Source organism: Mesocricetus auratus, unplaced genomic scaffold, assembly GCF_017639785.1.
Source record: "Mesocricetus auratus isolate SY011 unplaced genomic scaffold, BCM_Maur_2.0 Super-Scaffold_100013, whole genome shotgun sequence".
Lineage (NCBI taxonomy): Eukaryota > Metazoa > Chordata > Mammalia > Rodentia > Cricetidae > Mesocricetus > Mesocricetus auratus.
In genome coordinates this window covers 74859346-74882671 of record NW_024429196.1, presented here as the reverse complement: position 1 = coordinate 74882671, position 23326 = coordinate 74859346, and the positions used below count along the sequence as shown (strand labels likewise).

At 55.8% G+C, this 23326-nt stretch overlaps 1 protein-coding gene across 4 annotated transcripts in view; it reads right to left on the bottom strand.

The window, feature by feature from the left end:
* The window catches only part of Unc5a (unc-5 netrin receptor A), a 55888-nt gene extending 36292 nt beyond the window's left edge, over positions 1–19596 (bottom strand). For 2 of the 4 annotated variants that reach the window (XM_040756014.1, XM_040756015.1), the window contains exon 1: positions 19321–19596. In XM_040756014.1, coding sequence (XP_040611948.1) covers positions 19321–19390 — 70 coding nt within the window. In that variant the 5' untranslated portion in view covers positions 19391–19596. The remainder of the gene's footprint in view (positions 1–19320) is intronic. The other 2 variants (XM_040756017.1, XM_005078345.4) reach the window with 1 other exon arrangement.
* Between the last annotated feature and the right edge of the window lie 3730 nt (positions 19597–23326).

The window sequence follows — 23326 nt, the reverse complement described above, 5'->3', positions numbered from 1 at the left end:
TTCTTCATCTGCTCACTGTGTCGCCTGTCCCCTGCCCTAGAGTGTCAGCTCCTCCGGGGCAAGCATGCAGCATCGCTGGACATCCCGGCAGCCCCAGCACATGGCTCAGAGCCCAGAGCGGACAACAGCACTGCACAGGCCCTTGCTGAAGACGTGAGGTGACGCTCGAGAGAACGGGTTGGCAGGCGAGGGGGCCGACAAGCAAAGTCACCACGGGTCAACCCACAGCCTGCACCCCAGGTTGTCTGGGAGAGGAAGCCACCCCTGGGGATGCCTAGAGACACCCCACCGGGGCCCTCACAACACAACCTACACTTTCTCTCTCTGGTTGTCTCCTCTTTACTCCAGCGTCTCGCTGTGCCCTGGCCTTAGCCAGGACCTCTGTTCTGGATGCCAGACCGGCCACTGCACCTGCCAGGGGCCTTAAAGAGGTGTCCCGAGAGAGGTGAGCCCCACCAGGCCCCGATGCTTCCCCTTCCCCTGGGCGAGCAAACCCTGCCCTCCATTCTGGTTGGTGCTTTCTCTCTCCCGCCGCCCGTCTTCCACCAGCCGCTCATGCGATCTTTCTAAAGAACGGATTTGGCCACAATGTTTTCCCATCATCTCTGAAAAGGACAAAACTTCTTGATACGGAGGTAATGGCCTTGTACACTGTGGACCCTACAGATCTTCCCAGCCTCAGATCACGCACCAGCCCCATGGCACGAGAATGGATGGCCATTGCATTCCTTCTGCAGGTAAGGAAGTAAGGGACAGTCAAGCAGTTACGTGGTAGACTCTGGCTTAAACAGTAATAATGAAAACTGTAATTAGAAGCCGGATGGTGGTGGTGCACACCTTTAATCTCAGCACTCGAGAGGCAGAGGCAGGTGGATCTCTGTGAGTTCGAGGCCAGCCTGCTCTACAGAGCGAGTTCCATGACAGCCAGGGCTACACAGAGAAACCCTGTCTTGAACCCCACACCTCCCAAATTGTGATTAGAGCAAAAAATGGAGCCAAGTATATGCCCACACAGCTTCTCAGGAGTCTGAGGCAGGAGGATCACTTGAGCCCCAGAATTCAAGACCAACCCAGCAACATACCAAGATAATTGTCCCCCAAATTAGAAACCAAGTGGACGGGCATGGATTCCTTCCTGACACTGTCCTGAGTGAGTCACAACAGTAGCCAGTTAGTCCTCAGCAGCTCTTAGACACCAGGCTGGTAGCCTGACCTTTGAACTTCTCTGCGCCTCAGTCTTCACATGGGAAAGATGGGGCTCACACTCAGAACCCTCTCCAGTCTCCACTGTGAGGGTTCAGAGAAGAAGCATGTGAGCATGGTCAGAGCAAGAGTGACATCTGGGTCAGAGCCCAGGCGCAGTGGCCTCTGGGGAAGATGGTATGTCCTGATGAGGGGCTGAAGACCTCAGCCAGGGGGCAGTTGTCATTGTCCAGGATCTTGGAGGAGCAAGTGGGGAGGGGAAGCAGGTGGCATGTAAGGATTTCAGGAAGGACCAGTTCTGGGCAGGACACAAGAATCCAAAATGGAGCCAGGGCACCAGCCAGGTATGGTGGAGGTGTGTGTGTGTGTGTGTGTGTGTGAGTGTGTGTGAGTGTGTGTGTGTGAGTGTGTGTGTGTGTGAGTGTGTGAGTGTGTGTGTGAGTGTGCCTGTGACACGGAACCAGGGCACCAGCCAGGCACGGCGGAGGTGTGGCATGGCACAGCAGGGTGATGGGGGCAGGCCTGCACAGGGACCAGTCCATCCCCACAGCAGCATCTCATTCAGCGGTAAGAGACGTCAAGCCACCAGTCACCGAGTAAGGGGCCTGCTGGTCGTAGGCTTTCCTGGGAGGAGAAGACAAGTGTCCCCATCATGTTAGACAGACATAGGCAACATGGGTGCCGAGCACAGGGATGGGGACGGGGGCTTCGGGATTCCACACCAGGTGACTGAAGTTGCCAGCTGCAGCCACATAAATCGCACCCTGGCCCGGGCTGGCGTCCATTAACATGAAAGATTCCATCGCACTTTACAAGCTCCCTGTCTTGTACGGCGACAGCAGGTAATTAAAACAATAATTGTTTTCTGATGTTGCTTCTGCTGAACGATAAAAGCTTCTAGTCATTTTCCTTTCACTGGGGGGGAGGGTGTGGAGGGTCCGACCCAGGGAGTGGGGGCAGGACCGCAGGAGCTCGGGAGGTAACGGAGGGAAAGAGAGCTTTCTGTGTGGCTACCACAGAAGACAGGAACCTGGTTCTGGCTTAATACATGCCACACACACACACACACACACACACACACGAATACACATACATATACGCGCACACACATCATACACACAGACATACATACATGCATGAATACATACACCACACACACATATGTACATGCATACACATACACACACACAAACACCACACACATACACCTCTCTGGAGAGAGACACACAGCTTGGAAGCCCCAGGAAAAAGAGGGGAAGATCTCCACTAAGAAGGCTATCAACAAAGGAGACAGTCTGCCCCCAGCACTGGGGAGCCCTGCACCGTGACTCTTGGTACACCCAGGGAGGCAAGGACCACCCTGGAGAGGATGGAGAAGGGAGAGGCAGGGAGAGGGCCTGGAGTACCAGTGCTTTAACACATCTGCTTCCTACGGATCCATCCGCCATCCATGCCCCCATGTGATCAGTGAGCATTAAAAAAAAAACCACGGTGCCCGCCCTCAAGAAACTTAAGCTTTAGTGGAGGGAGGTATGAAGTGAATAAGGAAGCGTTTCAACAGAGAAGGCCTGCCCCACTGCTGACAGTGTCATGAAGAAACCAAGGCAGAGAGGGAATGATGGGACGCTGGGTGGCTCTGGGGACCTAGGGAAGGCCTCTCGGGGACAACATGTGAGTGAGGCTGGATGGACACGGAGAAGCCAGGAGAAGATGGAGGCCGAAGCTTTGGGCCCAGGACTGACCCGGGGATGCGTCCTTAAGCTCCACCGCCTCCACTCCAGCGCCCTGCTGCCTGCTTTGCCACGCTCGCCCCATGCCCAGCAAGCTTTGGAGGGGGGCAGAGTGACGGCTGCTTACACAGACAACACGAATGGCATCACACTTGGGGGCTCCCTCATCTCGGCCCCCACTGCCGGGGAGGCCTGCAACGTCACTCTAATGCTTAAGACAAATACTTCTTAATCACTAAAAAATGAAATGATTTCATGTGAAAATGTTAATGCATTCAAGATCACAACCATGGACCGTGTCTGACAAATTAGCACCGGCCTGCAGCATTGTTGGTAGCTACATTTATCCTGGTGATGAGACACATACATATGCGCGTGTGAGCGCACACGTGCACACACACACACACACACACAGACACACACAGGTGGAGGGAGTAGGAGGGAGGGAGGGAGGGAGGGGTGAGAAGGCAGCTTTTGGAGGGGGAAGTGCAGAGAAAGGGGAGCAGTCATACAGCTCACTGTAACCCACTGCCAGCCACAGGGACACAGAGTCTCAGCTGCCCCCACTGCCCCATCCTGGACCACGAAGCCTATATCAGGCCGGACTGGATGGCCTTGCAGGCCATGGACTCAGGGACTCAGGGACTCAGGGACTCAGGGACTCAGGGACCAGCACCGTGAGATGAGAAAAACAATTTTACAAGAATTCAGTGTTCAAAGACACGAATCAGGATGTCCAGAAACAGGAAGCCCATGCGCTACTGGGGGGGGGGGTATATAAAACGGTGCAGGTGCCCGAGGAAACGGGTTGTTGTTCCTGAGAGTGCTCAGTGCAAGAGCCCCTGACCAGCAGAGTACCCGAAGGGACGGAAACTGGGTGTTCAAGCACATCGGTCCAGAGATGCTCAAAGCAGCATGGCTCATGACAGCCAGAGGTGGGGGAGGAGCAGGCGGGTTTAAACAGGCGCCTCAGCCTTTGGGGCCAGAGATCCGGAAGCTGGTTGCTTCCTTTAGACCTCAACTCCAGTGTACGGGAAAGTGAGGCTGGGACCTGAGAACACAGAATTAATGGGAAGCACAAAGCAGGAACCATGCTCACGGAGGCAGGCGTGGGGAGAAGGCCCCTGGAGACACCTGGTTCTCAGTGCAGTGCTCCTCAGCACGTGTCTCTCGGGGGCTTCTCTCCCCTCCCCCACTTTTCCAGCCCCCTTGGTCAGCATGTTTCCTTCTCTGTGAGGAGTGCTGACCTCTGCTTCCCTCCTGTCCCCTCCCCCCAGCAGTTGCATTACCCAGCATTCTCTGGAGGGGGGTATTCCAATGACAGCTGTCTCGGCAGAGTCCTCCTGGCTGGGTGGGGAGGGCTCTGTCGTCAGAGCCCTCTGACCTCTGACCTTCTTTCTCCTTTTCTGTCTGCAGGAATTCCCAGGTGGATTTCATTAGGGCAGAAATGCATAGGTGCTGCAGGCTACCCAGAATTTAGTTTTTATTTTTATTTTTGTGGTTCCTTCTCTCTTCCATGCATAGAATGTTCTGTGTAACCTACATTTCATTTGGTACAAATCACTCTCCAGTCTGTGGTGCCAGAAAACAAAAACTTGTTTCTCTAAATGCAGTAGGGCTGGTGAACCAGGCGGTGGTGGCACACTTTTAATCCCAGCACTCGGGAGGCAGAAGCAGTCGATCTCTGTGAGTTCGAGGCCAGCCTGGTCTACAGAGCGAGTTCCAGGGCTGCACAGGGCCATTGAGCTGACTCAAAGAGCAAAGGCACTTGTCACGAGAGCCTGACTAGCACAGGGGACCGATCAGCTGTCAGCAGGGATGATGACCTAGCAGTGGGGTGGCTGCTGTCATGTCACAGAGGCCACAGGTGGTTCAGTCCCATTTGCATGCCATTCCCACAATGGGAAGGCCCAGAGAGCATCAAAGCAGGGCGATGTTGGTCAGGGCCTGGGAACATGGAGAAACCAGGAGTGGGTGGAAAATGAGGTCCTGTTGGGATGATGAAAATCCATTAGAAAGAGGTGGTACACACACACACACACACTCACACACACACTCACACACACGCACACACACTCACACACACTCATACACACTCACACACTCACACACACTCACACAGACACACAGACACACACACACTCACACAGATACTCACACACACAGACACACACACACACTCACACACACATTCACACACACTCACACACACACAGACACACACAGACACACACACACTCACACAGATACTCACACACAGACACACAGACACACACTCACACACACACTCACACAGATACTCACACACACAGACACACAGACACACACTCACACACACACACTCACACACACTCACACACACACAGACACACACAGACACACACACACTCACACAGATACTCACACACACAGACACACAGACACACACTCACACACACACACTCACACACACACAGATACTCACACACACAGACACACACACACTCACACACACACAGATACTCACACACACAGACACACAGACACACACTCACACACACACTCACACACACACACTCACACACACTCACACACACAGACACACACTCACACAGATACTCACACACACACTCACACACACAGACACACACAGACACACACACAGACACACACAGATACTCACACTCACACAGATACTCACACACACACAGACACACACACTCACACACACACAGACACACACACAGACACACAGACACACACACTCACACACACACAGACACACACAGACACACATACACTCACACTCACACACACAGACACACACAGACACACACACAGACACACACAGACACACACTCACACAGATACTCACACACACTCACACACACAGACACACTCACTCACACTCACACACACATACACACAGATACTCACACACACAGACACACACACTCACACTCACACACACACTCACACACATACACACACAGACACACACTCACACACACTCATACACACAGACACTCACACACATAGACACATATACACACACACTCACACACATACACACAGTCACAGTCACACTCACATAGACACATATACACAGACACACTCACACACATAGACACACACTCACACACAGACACTCACACACATATACACACACTCACACACATACACAGTCACACACAGTCACACTCACATAGACGCACAGACACACTCACACAGACACACACACATAGACACATATACACACACACACATACACACAGTCACACACAGTCACACTCACATAGACACAGACACTCACACACATAGACACATATACACACACACACACATACACACAGTCACACACAGTCACACTCACATAGACACAGACACACTCACACACACAGACACATACATACACACAGACACATACACAGACACACACACAGACACACACATACACATACACACATACACACAGACAGACAGATAGACAGACATACACACACACACACACACACAGTCCAACTTCACTAAGCTATTTTGCAGGTTGGTATTTGATGGAGACTGGGAGACAGCACACATGCAAACCTTTGCTTGGCAGTCCAGAAGCTCCAAGGGGCTCAGGTGGCCTGCCTGACCTTCTCCCCGCACCCGGTCCTGCCTCACCAGGGCTGACTCTACAATAGCACAGGCCCAGGCCCTTCTTTCCATTGCGTAACCAAAGCAGAGGAGTATCTGGCCTTGGGCTCAAGCTGTAACACAAAGCAGACCAGAGAGCCAGGCCTTCTGATGTCCTCCAATCGGTTAACAAGATCAGATGTGGCCTAGAGGAACTTGCAGGCCTCTGATTCTCCACCGCGTTTTCCAGAAGTAACGGTGGCTTCAAGTCTCACTGAACACAGATGAAGCCGTTGTGTTCTCTTCATCTGCAGGATCTCAAGTTCAAACCCAACACACCTTCTGCCATACCCACAGCTCCTTCCTCCTGACAGTCCCTTCTCAGCTCAAATGCCACTCCACAGAGGGGCCTTCTGTGACCATTCGGTCTCATCTGTGATCCTGACTCTAAAAGGCCACGCCCATTCGGTGCACCTGTGGTCACATGGTCTCTCTGCCAAACAACAATAAAATAAACATTCCTCATTTCTGTCTGCTAGTTTGGGATCGTCACCAACCTTAATGTGGGTTGTCGGAGGGGGGGGAATTGCCTTGCTCTCTGTACTACTGTAGTACCTAATGAAGTGCCTGGCACACAGTAGGTGCTTAATACATATTTGCTTCATGGTGAAGGCACACTCATCTTGCCTAGCCCTGTCCCACAGTCTGTCCATTCTGTCTTCCAAAGAGCTGAGGCTGGGACCTGGCTATGAGTGGTGCTCATGTGACATTAGCCAAGTCATTTCTCTGAGCCTACCTCAGAAAGAGCCTGTGGGCAAGTATGTTGTAAACCCTCAGCAACCATGCTGGAACTTCCCCTCTCCTGCTCAGCTTCCTCTCCCCCCCTCCCCACACCCCCACCCTCCGCCCCTAGCCCTGAATAGCTTCCATACCTCCCAGCTCTAACATTCTTTTCCTTTCTTTAAGTTCCCAGCAGCCTCGGTGTCTGCACACATCTTCCCTGGCTCTAATGTCACCTACCTCCCTGGCATGCTTCTGAGCATAGCCTCCAAGCAATGGCTCCTGGCTTTGGCACAGCAACCCTCCAGGCCCCGGTTGTCTGCAGCCCTCCCTTCCGTCTGCCTCCTAGCCCCCAGCTCCTTCCCGGTGTCCACTGATTGCTCTTTGACATCCTCGAGGCCTTCTCAGCCGTAGCCATTTTCCCCAGAGGCCCCTTAGGGAGGGACCCAAGCTCACAGCATCCACAAGCCGCTTCTCAGCACAGGCCTCACGTCTGTGCTGATGCCCTGGTTGCATCTCAGACAGAGGCAGGCTTGGGATATAGCCTCAGTCTGAGCCCTGGCTTTTGGAGCGGGAAGGGAAGGGGGTTTACAGTGCGTGTGTGTGTGTGTGTGTGTGTGTGTGTGTGTGTGTGTGTGTGTGTCTGTGCATGCATGCTGAGGGCAGTGCCCTCGGAGGCCAGAAATGTAGGGTTCCCCCTAGATCTGGAGTTACAGGTGGTTGTGAACTGCCAGATGTACTGGGAATTGAACCAGAGTCTTCTGTGAGAGCAGTACACACTCTTAATTGCTGGGCCATTTCTCCAGGCCCCAGCTCAGGTATTTTGATACATCAAGAAAAGTCTGTGATGGTGGCGCACGCCTTTAATCCCAGAATTTGGGAGCCAGAGGTAAGTGGATCTCCCGTTTGAGGCCAGCCTGGTCTACAGATAGAGTTCCAGGACAGGTTGCAGAGAAACCCTGTCTTAAAAAACAAAAACACAAACAGACAACAGCCTGTGGTCTGGTTTTCATGTGGAATCTGTTTTTTCGGGGTGCAACAGCTGCTGCCTGAGCTGCGTGCCCTCACCCAGGCCTCCTGGCCACCTCTGGGTGGGAACTCTACCTTCCTCCTGGATCAGGGTGCTGGGCACCAAATTGTCATCCAGCCTAGGTTGGAGCAGGGAGTTCCCTGATCAAGGTTTAGAAGTTGCTAGATCAGCTCACAGGATCAAGAGCTCTAGGGACCAATCTCTGGGGCCTCCAAGCCAATCTCCTCCTGCTGCCCCTCCTCACTCTCCCATGCCACGGCCTCACTCCACTCATCAAATAGACTCTTCCACGTAGGAGGAAATATTCCTCACCCTCCATTCAAGCCTGCTAACCCCTCCACCTCCAAATGAGGAGAGCCGATAGGCCCTGATCGACTGACCCGAGGCTGTGGTCACTCCGGACCAATCGCTGCGTCCAGGGTTTCTTTTGCGGTTTGGCCAGCCTGGGTCCCCTAGGCTGGCAGTCTCGCCACAGGAGGGTTATGGAGGTGTTGTATCTGGATAAAGTATGTTAAGAGATCTAAGCAATGGGGGTCAGAGAAATTCCAAACCCTGGAAGTTGGGACGTTACTCCAACAAGCCCATTTCCCTAAGGGAAGAACCTTCCCAAGCCCTTGGAGATGGAGTAAACCCAGCTTAGCTCCAAGCTGCTTTTACTTTACTACAAGAGTCTTAGGCCATCTGCCACCTGCCACCCTCCCTTAGTCTCCCTGCTGGGTCCCCATAGGCTGCAAACATTCCCACCTCCACGGCCACCTCTCCTGTTACTTGTTACGAAGGCCTTTTCTCCACGCATCTCCTCCCAGCTGATCCAGACAGCTACTCAGTACAGAGCAGGCCACTGTCCCCTGGGACACGGCTGTAAGTTAAGACAACACTACTACAATCCTCAGCTTGGTCAGAGCCAGCTCCAGCTGCTTACGACACAAGTCCACACAGAAGCGGCAGCCTGGTGGGGTGGGGTAGGGTGGGGCCACCACAATGGATCCAGAACTCTTAAGGCTTCTCCCCCAGTCCGGTTTCCCGGTTTCCCATCCATTTTCTGTTTCTAGCATCGCTTCCCCAGCTCGGAGCTCTGAATCATGTTTGCCTCCTCCCCCTCCTTGCCCCCCACATGCACCATCCAGATGCAGCATCCTCATCCGCGGAGTCTCCCGCATCTCAGCATCCTCATCCGCGGAGTCTCCCGCATCTCAGCATTCTCATCCGCGGAGTCTCCCGCATCTCAGCATCCTCATCCGCGGAGTCTCCCGCTCATCTATCTCTCTTACTCCAGCCTTGCTGCCTGCTCACTGGGAAGGGAGGCTCCGTCATTTCTTGCCTGGATGACCGCCGCGGCCTCCCGGCTGGTCTCCTTGCCTCCAGCCTCTCTCTGCTGCCATCCATCCTCTTCGCACCGCCAGATTAATCTTCCTTAAGCACTGTTCACTGCCTGTCACTCCCCAGCTCAAAGACAGCCAGCTCCATTGCTTGCCGGCCCCCCACGGGCACCGTCTGCTCCAGCAGGCCTCTCCCGCACAGGCCAGCTCACGGCCTGTCCCTCTCCACCTCCTCCCACGACTCTCTGGCCACCACAAGCTGAGATCCTGGCTTATGTCACTCTCTGAAGCCCCAGGACACCAAGTGGTTTGTCCTTTCCCAGCTTCCCTTGGCTCTTAAATGTGACTATGGCGCTGCCACCTCTCTTCTCTGCAATCCCGGGGACCAGACCTGGTTTCTAGGCTGTCACAAGTCATACCTGGCCAAGTCACTCTGCGTGACTCAACCTTCACCTTATCAGCCTTCTTTCCCAAGCTTCCTCATGAACACTTGTCAACCCAAAATAAGCACCTACCCAAGATGACAGGCCTTGACATATTCTGCCTGTTTTGTCAAGCAAGACCCCCCTCCCAGACGTGCGCGCACGCGCGCGCGCGTGCACACACACACACACACACACACACACACACACACACACGCATCATCCATGAGACCGAAGTTAAAGAGCATGCATGTGTGCAGTTGCAGACAGCCTGGCCCGGAGCTCATACCCACCAAATGTTTGCTGTAGCCTGGCAAGGCTGTATACTCTCAGGGAAGCGCTCACTGGATGCTAGCAACCCTAGTCACAGGAGTCCTTCACTACCTGTATTGCCTTCTAGATGAGGAAACAGGCGAGGGCTTACATAATCATCTAACCTGAGCAGGGTGAGGCGCTGAAGCCAAACCAGCAACTCCTGACTGACTTTTAACCCTTAGCTCAACAGGAGAGACTGCTAGGGGAGGCCGCAGGCAGCAGTCAAAGGCCCCACAAGGAAGTCTGGAGACTCTGCTTGTCAGTCACATCAAAGGGCTGGGACAGCCTGGTCTGCAGTTATGATGTACTGAGACCAGTGCATTCAGGCTCGGGAGCGCCTACTGCTACAATCTAGACTTCTATAAGCTAGTTGATACCATGCTGGCATTTGAAATAGGCTGTGGTAGAAATATTTACATGAGGAGAATTGTCTGTCAGCCTTTCTGAGCACCTGTTTTTCAGACCCAACCCAGACCCAACGTCTGGGGGGAAAAGGTGCTGACCCCTCTCAGAAGCTGTCTGGGTCTGAAGGGAAGAGGTCTCTACAGGCATGTGTGACCTGGATCCCAAAGGACTGGAAGGAGGTTTCTAGAGAAGTGTCAGTCAAAGAGAAGATACCCAAGTAGACTCAGTTTGTGAACAACCTACCTAGCAAGAGATGGCGGCCAAGGGCAAGGCCACGGGGGGGGGGGGGGGGCTTGCAGCCCTAGCACAGAGATGTGTGGGTGCAGGGACAGCTGAGACCCACAAGGGATGCCAAAGGCATCGGGAAGGTGGGAGCTAGAAGACCACGGAAAGCAGGGACCCTGGGAAGTCCTGGCTCTGGGAAGTGCTTTGCTCCTTGGCGTAGTTATGAAATAAATGGACAAAGTGGATGCCTGTTTCTGCCCGTGCCTCCCAGACAAGAAGCTTCAAGGAGTGGCAAGCCATCTGGATGACAGGGCTCCGGCACTGTGGTTTAAGCCCAAGTATTCCACAGCATCATAAACTCTGACTAATCAATGGCTCACACATGAGTGGAGCCTTTGAGCTGGAGAAGTAAAAGAAGACTAGGGCATCTGGGGGTGTCTGAGGGAAGAGATACTCCATCATTTGCCCCTACCTGGGCCTATGAGGGTATTGGAAAGTATTGTAGTCTTGGGAGTCCCTGGCAGCCACTTGGGATCTGTGAGGGGAGAAGTTGTTGGGGAGTGACACCAACGCCCCAAGAACTGAGACAAAAGATGGGTCTTGGTCACACTGTTCTCTTTGAATCCAGCCATGTCTGAGACCAAGGTTACCACTGGCTTTGCCATTACATCTGCCATTAAATTCCCTATTTTTTGCTTAAGTGAGAGTTGGCTTTTTCCAGTATTTGCAACAGATGCACTTAGTGTCCCACGCTACTTAGTGCTGAGTCATCACCAGTGAGAAGAGCTCCTGGGAGGTGCTCCTAACTACACTGGATAAAACATCCCTTGAGCAGGCTGGAGATGTGCCCCGCGGAGGGGCAAATGGGGCAGGCAGGTGCCCCATCTTCACCAACACAGGGAAGCCATCTAGTGTAGTCCCGGAAGAAACAGCCCAGAAACACCTGGAGGAATTTACCAAAACTTACTCGTTATAATAAAATAATTTTGAACAAGTTCCTTTGGCTTGAAGCTCTAGGGCATAGGTGAGAACCTCCTTCCTAATTATAATCATAGCCCTGTGACCTGGCCAGCCTTTTCCAGGTGCAGCAAACAAGAACTCGGGTGGGGTCAGAATGTGAACTAGAAAGGTGGGAAGGACCACATAGCCCATGGCCCGCTTCCTTCTACCCGGCGGGCGCCAATGGGACACACGACAGGAACTGGAGTGTGGTCACAGCCGCCACTGTCGCATGTCTTAACCTGCCTCGTGGACTGCCAAGGTTTTGATGAGACCTCCAGGCACACTAGCACTTACCACCATCAGGGTGCCAATTAAAATAAAAAACGGTGGTAACAGGCTACAGCCGCCCTCCTCTTCCCACCCAGAGTTCTCTCTCAGTAGGAAAAAAGAAAAAAAAAAAGCATTAGGAAGCCCATCGTGATGGCGCACGCCTTTAATCCCAGCACTCTAGAAGGCAGAGGCAGGTGGATCTCTGAGTTCGAGGTCAGCCTGGTCTACAGAGTGACTTACAGGACAGCCAGAGATCGATACACACTATAAAGAGCCTATCTCATATATATATATATATATATATATATACATATACATATACATATACATATATATATGCATGCTTTAGGTCGGCAAAGATCTCGATTGGGCCTCCAGCCTGCCTAGGGTTCCGGGTTCTGAAGCAAGCAGGTGCTGCCTCATCTGCAAAACGGGAACGATGGCCTCCGCCTACATGAGACACTTGGGCAGTTGTGGGGCGTCCTCCTTCCCCGGACCTTGGACTACACCCCTCACCGCACGTCTAAGGGGTCCGGGCAGGGGAGGCAGAGGCGGGGCTGAAGCCTCGGTGGAGGCTGGACAGAGCTCCCCGGGCGGCAGCCAAGCGCTCAGCCAGGAACTTGTTAACAGACCCCGAACAAAGAGCCGCTAATCCTGCGGGCGGCCGCGGGCGGGCTGGCGGGCGGAGGGATCCCGCCCCTTCCCGGCTCGGCCCCAGCTCGCCGCGCATTAATTAGGCCGCGCGGGGCGGGGACCACAGCGCGGGCCTCCCTCCCGCGGGGACAGCGCCCGGGGGACCCGCCCCTCCCGCAGCAGCTAATTGATCCCGGGCTCGGGGTCTCTCTGGCTCCACGGCCGCCCACGTGTCCCGCAGCCTCGCTGGCTGGAGGAACCCCGCCCACCCTGACAACCGCGTGGGGAGGGGTGCGGGTCCGGGGGCTGTGGGTCGGGTCACGCAGCGGGCACAATCACGAGAGACGGGAGAAGGAGCGGGAAGAAACGCACACCCGAAAAAGACCTTCAATGCCTCGGCTTCGCCGGGCTCCGCCCCAACTAGGAGAGGGTGGAGTCTAATTCGGGGGCTACTCCCCCTACACGATCCCGGGTGGAGTTGCGAGGGAGGGACAAGGAGAGTTCACTTTACAACCTGGCTTTAGGGTCTGGTGGGACACCGGGCCAAGAGTTCCCTCCCCAAGGTCCCTGTACGGCCCCTCGGGTATGTCAATATAGACAGACTCCCTAGCCCCTCATTCCCCAATCAGCTAGCAACGTTTTTGCCTGGAGCTCAAGGTGACCCTGAGCCTTCCAGAGAGACACAACGGTGACATCCAGACTGAGGAGGAACCCAGCTTTGGGGACTCACCAGTCAAGGTGATGGCTCGCCTCTGGTGCTCCCACCATGATCCAATTAAGATGCAGGGTTTCTCCCCTACCAAATTGGGCCCTAAGACTCCTTCCACCGTTTATACTCTTCTGTAGGGCCAGCTGCTCCGGCCTCCCCAGAACCCCGAGTCTCCCCACTCTCCAACAGGGCGAGACCCAGTCAGTCAGCAGGCACACCGGAAGAGGGAAGAACGGCTTGTGTATGTTCTGCCCTCTGCATCCAATTGGCAAAGAAAAACAAGCCAGACATCCTGGAAAAACGGGTCCTCAACCCCTAGGCTACGCCCAGCAATGTCTTCTTCTAGACAGCCACACTCTCCTGCTTCCCACCGAAAAAGATGGAGCTCCTGCTCTACACTCCACAGTCAACTGCTCACATGTATTAAGTGCCTGCCAGGTGCTGGGGGTGCTCCTTTGTGGATGAATTCTACACACTGAGCCGAAGAGGTGCAGGGACGTGGGATCCAGGGTGAGGATTAAGAGGCATGGCAGGTACCCAGGGCAGGGATCCCAGGAGGTACTCACAAGGCATGGCTGTGTACTTGGCTATGTAAATTTGTACCCTTCAGCAAGCCCATGCCTCACCCTGGCCCTGGCTCAAACCTAGTCCCCGAGCTTGCCAATTCCCCCATTGTCTGCCTGAGATATGGGCTCTGGGGTTAAAATCTTCCTATGCTCTGCCCTCAGTATCTGGAAAAGGGGCGGGTCTTCAACACGCTGACCTTGGGGTCCCTGCTAATCACCAGAAATACTCACAAGCTGTAGCAGGACCTAGCTCCTTGGTTTGGGGACTGGGGCTCACAGTTCCAAGCTCTGGCTCTGCCCCAGAAGCCACCTGGCTCCCAGGCAACACAGCCAGCCACTGCCAGGGCTGCTGGTGTCTTTGGCAGGTGTGAGCAGTTCCTGGGAGAGCCTGCAACAGAGTGCTGAGTCCACCCTGGGCTCCAGAGACAGTTTCCCTGGGCATCAGCCTCTGCCTGGAGCTAGCCATCAGGTTCAATCCAGACAGTTTGAGCCGTTTGTCCGACATCACACAGAAATCAAACAGCAGACCCGGAACTAGAATTCACACCCACCCAGGGCTCTGGTGGCCACATCCTGTGTGGTCGGGATGGAATCAGCACAGGGTCCCGGGATAGAATGGACCAAACAAGAGATAGCAAGAATCCCCCAAACAACACCCTTTGAGCATGAATTAAAACCAAGTCCTTACAGCATGACACACGCAGAGCGGGCTGGATACAGAGTTCAGTTGTTCATTGAAGCTTCGTCCGTCTGTCCCATGTTGGACCCTGGGCCCTGCTGCAACTCGAGGCTCATCTCTGTCCTAATTCATTGTCTCCAGTGCCAGAGAAAAGGGAGGCAGAGGGCAATAAGCCATGAGCCCCTGGGATGCTGCTGCGCACCCATGGTTCAGACCCATGCTACAGATGAGGAAACAGGCTGGGAAGGTGACAGTTTCCTGTCCAATGACACGCTGCTTAAATTGCAAGACTGCCCTATTTGCCTCTAACACCCCTGCCCTGTCCTACCTGGCAGAAAGAGGCCAGAATTCCCCTAAGAGAGAAGCACCCTCGGGGAAGGGGTGGCAGGTAAGAGGGAGGAAGGGACCTGGGGGGGTGGCAGGTAAGAGAGCGGAAGGGACTTTGGGGGACAGATAAGAGGGAGGAGGGACTGGGGGAATGATTACAGAAAGCTGAGCTTCCACCTGAGAGGCAAGGGCCCTGGGACCAGACAACACACTGGTGATGTGCTTAGCCACCCAAATCTTGGTATCAACGCTATTTGCACATAAAATACTACTGAGGAAATCAATGTCAGGACAGGGACAGGGTGGGCTGGAACACACCCGCTCATCAGACACAGGCACACTTTTGGGGGTGGCTCACTAGCGTGCACTCACGTGGGCTGGCTTGTTGTTCACATATATGTGTGACCAGGGCATGGTGCCTGCCCCTGTGGGGGTGGGGGGCTGGCCTTAGCAGTCTCTACTCTGACAGCGCCGGGGAGTTTGTGGTCAGGAATAAGGATGGGCGCCGCTCCCGAAGGGGACAGACTAAATTTCTCTCCTCCCCCCTGCTTGGCCTTCAAGCCCAGACTCCAACCAAGAAAAGAAGGAAAAGCATTAGACACTTGGCTGCTGTCATTTGGAGCATGTCCGGGCAGACAGCAGGGCATGTGGTGTCACAGGCCATGACAATGTTGAGGAGAAAGAAGGGTCAGGGGTTTGTCTTCCTTTAGCCCAACCAGAGCACATCACGGAGCCCTGGGGAGGAGGGTCTGAAGTCAAGGCTGCAATAAAGGACCTGGCCAGGATCGGGACACAGCCAGGAGCTAGGATGCCAAGCGGGGAGCACGCCGTCAGGGCCAGGTGGCACCGCGTTCTGCAAGTCTGTAAACAGCTAGCTTAATGGTGCCAAGCCCACAGCAGGCAGAACCTAGCAATGTGGCTGACCTCTGGGTGCATGGACCAGGTGCTTCCTTCAGGTTCCCAGCCCAACCTAGGGCTCAGACAACCTGCAGGATCCGGAGAGCCGCAGAGAGGCTTCCGGGGGCCTTAGGATAAGAAGAGGCCTGGGGTGGGCGTGAGGAGATGGCCACTGTGGTGCCACAGGTGCGAGCTAAAGGAGCCGGGGATGGGAGGAAGCAGAGAAGGCTAGGGACGCAGCAATGTCACAAGGAACACCGAGCCAGATGACTTGATGGCAGATTAAATGTGAAGCGTGAAGGAGAAGGGAGAGCCCCGGGAGACAGTAAGGCTCCCGCCTCCTCCAGGCCGTGGGTGAGGGATGGCAGCCATGGTAGGGCCCCTAGGAGGAGGGTACAGAGGGACTGGCTTGGCATGAGGGGGTCTGGCATTTGTGTGCACAGAACAGGTACCTAGGTGGCAGCATTGGGGCCTTCCTCTGAAAGGGCTGTGCACCCCAGGCTGATGGTACACAGCGGAAGCCTGCAAGCCCGGGAGTCAGGGCAGCACCAGGCAGGGAAGGGATGTGACAAAGGCCAAAGGTAGCTTGCTCCTAGGCACCGGGCCTCTGGGTTGGGAGTGTCAGCACCAGGGTCAATACTAACCCTGGCCTCCCGGAAGAAAGTCTTTCCCAACGTGGGCAAGGGGGAGCAAGCAGGTTCCCGCAGTACCTTGGGCAGCCCACCCCACGCACAAGAAGCAAGAACACATGGTGCTCTCTGTTCTAGAACAATGGCCTCCCCCAGTCCTGTTAGCCTAGAGTCCGGGTGGGCAGAAAGTCCAGCAGCCCTGGGGATGGGGACAGGGATGGGAGGAGGAGAAACAGGGCAATGTTAAGCCTGGTACCCTCAGCTCCCACTTTCCAGGGGCGCCTGCCCCCTCCCCCCGCCACGCCCCTTCTCCCTAGGAGGATGGGGACAACCGAGACAGGAGGACCCGAGGGTAAGGAGTTGTATGAGTCAGGTGAGTGTCTGCGGGTGCAGCCACAGACAGAGGTGCCCAGGCGTCTGTGCTGAGGGGTGGCTTTGTGTGAGTGGTGGCGTGTGATACTGGGTGACGAAGACTGGGTGCTTGGCCTGGAGGGCAGAGTCTGCAGTGGCTCAGCAACGCTGACCCCCGCCATGCCCCCTTTGCCTGGTTGACCATTTTTCTCCAGCCACTCACAGACACATTTTTCACCAGCTGCTGTTGCCAAGGAGCTGACGGGCGGGTGCGGGAGCTAGGGTCATGGCAGGGGCAGCCTGCCTGGGTATCTGATCACACATGCCCAGAGCCTGTGGGGGACAGTGAGGTGGAGCCTTTGAGAAGTGGGGCCGCTCCTACCCCCAGACCCTTCAGCAGCTCCTTCCGCGGGCCTGAGAGTTAAGGCCAGAGGCAGGCTCAGCTCCAGAGAACCCCAAGGCACTAGTGCTCACCTGTCAGCCCTGGGGAACCTCCGGCCAGGCCCCAACAGGTGCCCTGGCAGTGGAAAGCTCGGATTTCCAACTCCATGGCTTCTTGAGGTGTAATCCTTCCTTCCTGGTTTCGGTGCCCTAACCTACCAGTGCCTGTCACCCCATCTATAGTGCTCACCGGTGCAATAGCGCACGGCTACCACACGCATGCAGCATATCGATGCTCATCTGACCACACACATGACAACACTGCCCATGCCACACCAGGTCCCCCATTACCCGGGACACATGTCGGTCCACAGCCTTCACACGTGCTCACGTGGCGAAAGGCAGTCTCTGACCACACAGCCCTCACACACATCCAACTCAGTAAACACTTCCTGGGCACCTACTCAGTGTCTGGCAGCACGTCCTCCGTGTGCAGAAGCGCCGACCCCCCGCAGGCAGCTCATGACCACGGCCGGTGGTGCAGCTCCCACCCCTAACATGAGCATGCTACACCCAACAACAGCTCGACCTGGAGATTGGATTAAAGGGGAGGGCCGCTGGGGAGGGTTTGTTACAGTGAGGATTTGGGGTGCAAAGGCGGGGAGGGAGATAGAGCAGGCAGGACAAGGTGGAGGAGTTGGGGGGCAGGACGTGGGGGGCAGTGAGGCAGTGGTGGGCCTTCAGGGAACCAGCCATCGACCTAAGTCATCAGGCCCTTGACTGAGCTGTCTTCATTCTGGATTGGCAGCTCAGAAATCCACACCCTTAGGATGAACTGTGGCCTTGCCAGCCTGGGGGGCATCTCCCCCAAGCAGGCTCAGGGGGCATCAAGTATGAAGAACTGCTAAGGCGCCCTTCCCCATACACAGAAACTCGGCGCTGCCAAATCTTCGGGGGCCAGAGATTAGGGGACCCCCAAACACAGGGTCCAGCCTAGGTGCAGGCTTCGAGAGAGCAGACAAAGCTTTCTCCAAGCCCCCTCATGCATGGAGGTGTACCAAAAGGCTGGGTTATGAAGGGGCTGGTTAGGGCAGCCAACGAGACAAGTGGGAGAAACCGGGGCTGAAGAGTTTCCGAGAGGAGAAGCCCGCCAACCAACAGCCAACAGCAAACAACTCCCCCACTCCCTCCCCTCCCTCCTCCCGCCTCCACCGGCGGCGAGGCCAGGAGCCACAGACCATCACAGGGGCCCGGTGCTCTGACTGCTGGCTGAAAGAGCTGGGGGCTGTTGGATGCCTCCACGCCTGAGTGTGTGCGTGTGCAAGCGTGTGTGGCGGGGACAGAGGAGGACACTGTGTTCTAGACGTGGGCAGAGGCCAGGTGCCAAGCTGGGAAATTGTGAGTGGCTGTTTGGGGCAGTCCTACCTGGAAGAGCTATCTAAGCCCCCCAACACACACCCCATTTACTGGGCATTAGTATATGATCCAAACCCGCTAATCTTCTAGCCCATCAACTCTTGTTTTTCTAGGGTTATTCTAACCCCCGACCATTCTCTGGGGCCGTAAAACCAGCAAACTTCCCCCCACCCGGAGGCGTGGGGCGTCTACACTCGCCAGCCCGGTGCGCTGGCAGCTGTTCCTGGACTTGGCAAAACCCAGGCTTCCGGGAGAGCGCACCGGGAAGCTGCGCAGCAGCGAGAGGCAGCTCCTGCGTCCTGCCCGGCAAAGTTTGGCCTCTGGGGGCTGCCAGCCCCGGTCGGCCGTGCGGGTCAGGGCCACCTCCTCCCCAGAGCTGAGCGTTCGCGCGCACGGTCCCCCGCAAACCTCCCCAGAGCGCGCGCGGCGTGACTCACCCGAACCACGAAGCCAGGCGGCGAGGACTATGCCCAGGATCGCTGGCCACAGGCCGGGCCGGACGGCCATGGCCGCGGGCGGACGAGCGAGCTGGACTCGGGGCCCCGCGGGCAGGAGAGAAGCTGTCAGCGCCTCAGCCGAGAGCCCCACCTCGGGGCGCCCCCGGGGCCCATGCCAGAGGACGGCGCTGCCTCCAGGCGGCCGGCTGCGGGGCGCACGCGGCGCGTGGCTCCCCTGGGCACCCGGAGCGCAGCAATGCAGCCGGGGCGGAGCGCAGCGCCAGCCGCGCCGCGCACCGAGCCAGCCGCCGCGCGGAGCCCGCAGCCGGGGAGCGGGCCGGCGGGCGCCGCAAAATCCGGACTGGAGCGGCGGAGCGGGGCGGACGCGGGGCGGGGCGGGGGAGGAGGGGCCGGGCGGCGCTGCGCACGGGGGCCACCCCCGGTACCGGGGATTCCTTCGGGCAACGCCTGAGGCTCCCCCAGGGAGGAGCTGGGGTAGTGGGCGGGGAGGCCTCCCACCACCCCTTGCTGTCTCCAGGGACAGAGACAGGAGTCTGGAACCCGGAGTGGATTGCTCTTCCGGATCCGGCATCACCCCAGCCCGCCAGTCGGCGCACAGGTGGCCCGGGAGGGGCCCCGGGCTGCGGCGACCCCGGCGCAACGCCAGCCTGCGGAGAGCAGCCCGACTGTGGAGTGCCCCGGGCAGGTTCCGCTGCAGTCCCTGCTCACACCCCTGCCTCCCGGCTGCGCTCCGAGGTCGTCAGCGCGCCGCCGCACTGAGCTAGCGCGCGGCTTGGATGGGGGACTGCAGGAGAGGTCGGGGGGGGACAGGCGGCTCGCAGGAGCGGCCGGGTCCCCCAGTGTCGCACTACCTGCAGCCCCAAAGCAGCCTGGTGGGCTCCAGGGGCAGGCGTAGCCCCAGCTTTCCCTAATCCCTTGGCGCTCTTGGCCCAAAGGAAACAACCTTAGGGCGCAGCGCAACCTGCAGGGCGCGTGGTGTTGTTTGCGCCCCGAGCGCGCGCGGCGCTCGAGACGTGGGCGTGATGCAGGAACCAGAAGGGCTTTGGCAGCTACAAACTCCTGGGGTAGAATGGAAGCGCTTTAGTCTCCTGGCTCTGTGACCTTGGGCAAGTCTCGGGCGTCTCTGATCCTGCTCAAGGTCCGCTGCTGGAATCTCCTATTCCCCACCCCCATTCCCTAAACTGGTTAAAATAAACAGAGGGCTGCCCTAGAGAAGAGAGATAAACGCTCTCCCTGTGCACCGGGTGAGGGATCTGAAGGAGAGGGTCCCACTCCCGGTCAGGAGGGGAATGAGAAAGGCGAAGACAGTCGCAAACTCAACCGCCTACAGCACCGATCGATAATATAAATTGGTGCTGCAGGCTAGACGATGTAAGAATGGTCTTGGCTTTCCACAAAGAGATATGAGCTCTCCTATATTTCTTGAGACACGAGGCCCTCTCTCGGTCTGTCTTTTGTTTCCCACTTTTGATAGAGAAGGTTATGAAAAATGTTTTGCTTCTGCTCCCTCCCTCCCTCTCTCTCTCTCTCTCTCTCTCTCTCTCTCTCTCTCTCTCTCTCTCTCTCTCTCTCTCTCTCTCTCTCGCTCGCTCGCTCTCTGTCTGTCTCTCTCTCTCTGTGTGTGTGTGAAAACCACAGCAAAAGCCCCAGATGCATACCTACAGATCTTGGGCCTCAGGACCAGTCAGGAAGGGAGGCAGGGCACAGGATCATATCTAAATGGCTCTTCTGTTCAAGTGCCCCTGGTGGGGGAAGTTGGGACCCCAATTGGCTTTATTTTCCAGTTTTCAATAGAAGCCTTGCCTAGGAAAATTACTTAAAAACTTTAAAGGCGTGTGTCTGTGTGCCTGCACACGAGTGCCTGTGCAGAAGCCAGAAAACAACAAAACCGCGGGAGTCATTTCTCTCCTTCTTATGTGAGAACCGGGGCTGGAACCCAGGTCGTGAGACTTGATAGCAAGCCCCATTATTTACTGAGCCATCTTGGTGGCCCCAAAGTTGATTTTTAATACATGTGCGTATTTATAACCTCTTGTAACCCAGGCGACCTCACTCCCCAACTTTAGCTTTTGAACTCTGCTTTGGGCGCTGATTGTGCCATGCGTTAGAGAGGGGAGCTGATCTGCCCAGAGATTTGGTGTGTGTGTGTGTGTGTGTATGTGTACAAAAACAGTGTGTCGTGTGCCCAGGCTATTCTCACTGATCCTCTTACTATCCCTTCAGTGCTCTCCTGGCCATGAATTTGGGTTCCACGGTGTGGAGGAAATGTGGAGGGCTGGGGTTTAGACACAGAAGAGAGGTGTCTGGGGAGTAGGGCCTGGGACGTATGAAGAGGTTACAATGCATTTGTTGGATCCTGCTATGTCCATGCCTACGTCTGTGGTCTGCTTTAAGCAGTGCATGGGACCCTATTAAATCACTGTTTCCATTGCGCAGACGAGACAGCTGAGACCTGGACAAACCAGCTGAGAAGGGGCCCTTGCTCCACGCACTTCCTTCTCCCCAAGCTTCTGCTCTGGGGTTAGAACCCGAGAGTAAGGTTAAAGATACGGGAAATCCTTTCTTCTCTCAGTTTTCCGCCCCTCTCTTTCCTCCTAGAGTAGAGGGGCCTGTGTAGCAGTCAGGGTAGAATAGGTTTTGTCATGGTAACAAATGGTCCCCAAAGTATCAGTGGCTTTAATCAACAAAGATTTATTTCTCACGTGTCCACTGTGGATCTACTGCTCCAGGTCATGTTCACTCAAGGACCCAGGCTACCAAGGAGACAAAGGAACAAAGACTCTAGTGACATACCTGACAGCAATGAATGGCTTAACCTGATAAAGGATGTGCCACTTTTACCCACAACCAGGACCCTACCTGAGAGAGCCTGGGGCGCAGAGCTACAATTACTGAACGGCGCGTCCGTGGCCTGCCTGTAAGGTGTGACCTCACTCCGGCCCGCATTCACAGCTCCCTGGGCCCATTTCCCCAGAAGCCAAGCTGCTCCTGGATTCCAGACTTTTCTTTTCTTTTCTTCCTAGAACACTTTATGCTCTGCCTGTTAGATGGCATGTTTCTTTTAGTCACTGAGACCTCACCTCAGCTGTCCATTTTAAGTGGCACTCGGGCATGCCAGGAGAAAGAGGAGGGATGCTTTGTGAACGTCTCACGTGCCTTCTGTTTGTGAATCCTGGCCGTAGGGCTGCCAGGAAAGGGCTTGCGTTACGTCCAGGTGGGAGGAGGCCTCCTGACATCCTTTGCCCTCCATTCTCCTAATCCAGGCTCAGGGTGAGCTCAGGCCTCTGCCCTCACAGAAGCCCCAGGCTCAAAGGTCACGTGGAACAAACCCCCCTCCAACAAGTGTTCACAGACCCTCCCCGCTTCAATAGCTCAGGGGCAGGGCACAGAATTCACCAGAACCACTTTGCCGGCCAGAGAAGCCGCTTCTCTGGGGAACAAGAATCAGCCCCCTCATTGGCTCCCCCAGCCGGCCTCACCATCATGCTTTCCTCCCCCTCCAGTTCTGTTGTTTCAGAAGACAAAGCCTGCACTTTTTTCCACTAGGCCAAATGTTTCTGCCCCAGCCGCTAGTGTGTCAGTAGGGTCTGGGCCCGGGCCTGGTTACTTGGATCCCTCTCCCCCTCCTACAGGTGCTCCCCAATAAGAACAGATACTCCCCAATAAGGGGGTGCTCCCCAACAAGGGCAGTCCTTTCAAGACATCTGCAGAGCGCCAGCGTGTTTCCTGCCCCCACGGTCTGACAGGCAGAGGTGTTCCAATCAGCTGTCAGCCAGGGACATCACACCTCCTGACGCCCACTGGAGGGGAGCCCGGAGGCTGTGGAAAGGCCACCTTTCGTGCAGAGATGTGCCCAAGTGGCCATGGTGTTGGACAGAATGCAGGTGACTAGGTCTTTCCCTACTTTGGTTCTGATTCAGGGTGTGTGAGGGGCGTCGCCTTCTGCCAGCTACTGCAGTGGCCGGAAGACGCACCCCATGCTGAG